Source organism: Montipora capricornis, chromosome 2, assembly GCF_036669925.1.
Source record: "Montipora capricornis isolate CH-2021 chromosome 2, ASM3666992v2, whole genome shotgun sequence".
Taxonomy (NCBI): Eukaryota; Metazoa; Cnidaria; class Anthozoa; order Scleractinia; family Acroporidae; genus Montipora; species Montipora capricornis.
In genome coordinates, this window is record NC_090884.1 from 41385650 (window position 1) to 41388149 (window position 2500).

Consider the following 2500-nt stretch of genomic DNA (forward strand, 5'->3'; position numbering starts at 1 on the left):
AGAAACTGTAAGGGCCGATTTACACGGTACGACTTTGTCGCATGCGACAACGGCTTACGACAGGCCCACGACATGATTTACGATTGTTGTGTACGTCAGAAAAAATGTCGTAGCATTTTAAAACATGTTTTAAAACGCTGCGACAATCGTAAGTCATGTCGTAGGCCAGTCGTGAGCTTGTCGCATGCGACAAAATCGTATCGTGTAAATCGGCCCTAAGAAATAAACTGTTTTGCTCGGTAGCGTAATTCGTGTTAGTCGTCATTTTCATCCAAATTATAAATCGTCGTGCCATCAACAAAGCAAAACAATCGTACCAACTTCGATTTCGCCGAAAATAACGAAACGGCGCCCCGTAAAAACTTAAACCTTTGCACACAAGAGAACAAATAAATACCATTATTCGATTTCCGACGCATTGTTTATCTTGTTTAATTCCAAAACCAGGACAAGAAATTTTCCTGTTATTCTTTTAATGGCGTAGCAACAATTTCACGGCGTGAACATAATTTCACGGCGTGAACTCATTATTTTCACGGTCTTCGATTTCACGCCGTGAACTTTTTCACTCAGCATAGTGAACTTTTTCACTCAGCATAGTGAAAAGAATTGGAGCAATAGTGAACTTACCGTGAAATTTCAATTTCACGGAGTGAAATAGTAAATTCACGAGCCGTGACCGTGAAATTTATTTCACGGTTCACCATGAAATCCATAAGCCCCCTTTTCGCGTGAAAGGTCACAAATGGCGTTCAACCACCACCAATGCAGCAGAGTAGAGTAATTCCCACATCATTATCAACATTGTTTAGTCAATGACATATACCCCAGGAAGTGATTCCAAATCCAGGCTCATATATGTACATACTCAAAATAATGAAATTATTATTGTAAAGCTGTTAGACTTTAACTTATTTTTGTCCTTATGCCTTCTACCAGGGAATGACGTTACTTCATTGGGCATGTGACAGGGGCCATGAGGATGTTGTGAGATATCTAATAAAAAATAAAGCCAAAGTAAATGCACAGGTATGAAGTAGGTACAGTGCATGTACATCAGGCAGTTACAGGGTGGAGATGGTGTGAATTTTTTTTCAGATCATGAAAAGTTTGCTAATCTTATTATTGTTTCTTCTGCTCACTTTCAAGGTTTTAATTAAGGATGGAAATGGTATTCAGTTAAATCCCAAGATGTGACTAACCTACATTTCATCCTTCTTTTGTGCATGAAATTTGCTGAGGGTTGAATTTTGATTAAGAATTCACAGTCGCACTAAAAACCGTTATGCGTGATGACGTCTGACCAGCTGATTTTACCACAAAGCCCCTAATTTGGAAATCAAGCTAAGCCTTGTAAATTTAGCATGAGTTAAATCCCAAAGGAGAAAACCCATGTGCGAACAATATTGCATATCCAGATGATGTGAATAATTTTGTGCAATTGAAGCTTGGTGGTGAATTTTTGAGCATACATGTATGCCATCATCATGCATAAGGCCTATTACCTACTGTTCCTTCAATGATGTAAAATAAATTATTCTGAAGAATTGAAATAATTACCCATCTTTTTTTGTAATAAATTTAGGATGCTGATGGCCAAACCCCATTACATTATGGTGAGTGCATCTAATACTACAGTATTTGAACCAAAAACCTGTTCAATATGTTGTTTAGTGAAAATTGCACTGCAATGATTTTGTGCTGGTTCATTGTATGCAAAGACTTGGCACTAATCTGATTAGCAAACCCAGCCTGCAGGCAAAAGATGACATAGGCAAATCGCCAAACTCACTGTAAAAAATACCAGCAGGGCTCTAATGTATTATAAAATTATAAATAATGGTAATAAAAAGAAGTTCTAAAGGATATTACAATGAATGCAAAATGTTGGGAACTTCTTAAAATGTAAAAATAATATTATCAGTTTTTAATACCACACTTGCTTCAAATTGCAGCTGCCACATGTGACTTTTTGTCAATAGTACAAGAACTGTTGAAATCTGGAGCAGACTGTTCGATTGCAGATATTGACGGTTGTCAACCAAGTGATGTTGCAGATAGCCCAACAGTAAAGGAATTACTAGAAACCAGAAATCAAGAGTCCTAAGTTATTAGCAATGTTAATATTGATGAAATTCTACCAACTGTAAACATGATTGTAAATTATAATTATTATGTATAGGCTGCTTGAAAAGCTGAAATTAATTTAATATTTATTTTTTATATTGACAACATGAATGCCCTCTTCTCTTTGTCCCTTTTCTTATCCTCTCGTAGATTTTACTCAGTCTAAGGCCAGGCAGTAATTTTTCTTTGTCAATGGGAAACCCCTCTGAAGGCTTAATTTTAATTCCTGCCATTTTCAGTGTCTGCAAACATGGTAAGATGGTTTCAGCAAGTTATGCAGCCCTTTCCTGTACATAAACTGTCATGGAAAATGGCTGGAGATTATTAATTTTGAAAACGAATTTTAGGGGTCACTCACCCCTTATCTTAATTA

At 36.6% G+C, this 2500-nt stretch overlaps 1 protein-coding gene across 1 annotated transcript in view; it reads left to right on the plus strand.

The window, feature by feature from the left end:
- LOC138021966 (acyl-CoA-binding domain-containing protein 6-like) overlaps nucleotides 1-2500 on the plus strand; it is a 19140-nt gene that overhangs the window by 16555 nt on the left and 85 nt on the right. The window contains exons 6-8 of the mRNA XM_068868992.1: nucleotides 940-1029; nucleotides 1586-1616; nucleotides 1956-2500. The exon at nucleotides 1956-2500 is cut by the window's right edge and continues 85 nt beyond it. Of these exons, the coding sequence (XP_068725093.1) occupies nucleotides 940-1029; nucleotides 1586-1616; nucleotides 1956-2107 (273 nt within the window). The 3' untranslated portion in view covers nucleotides 2108-2500. The remainder of the gene's footprint in view (nucleotides 1-939; nucleotides 1030-1585; nucleotides 1617-1955) is intronic.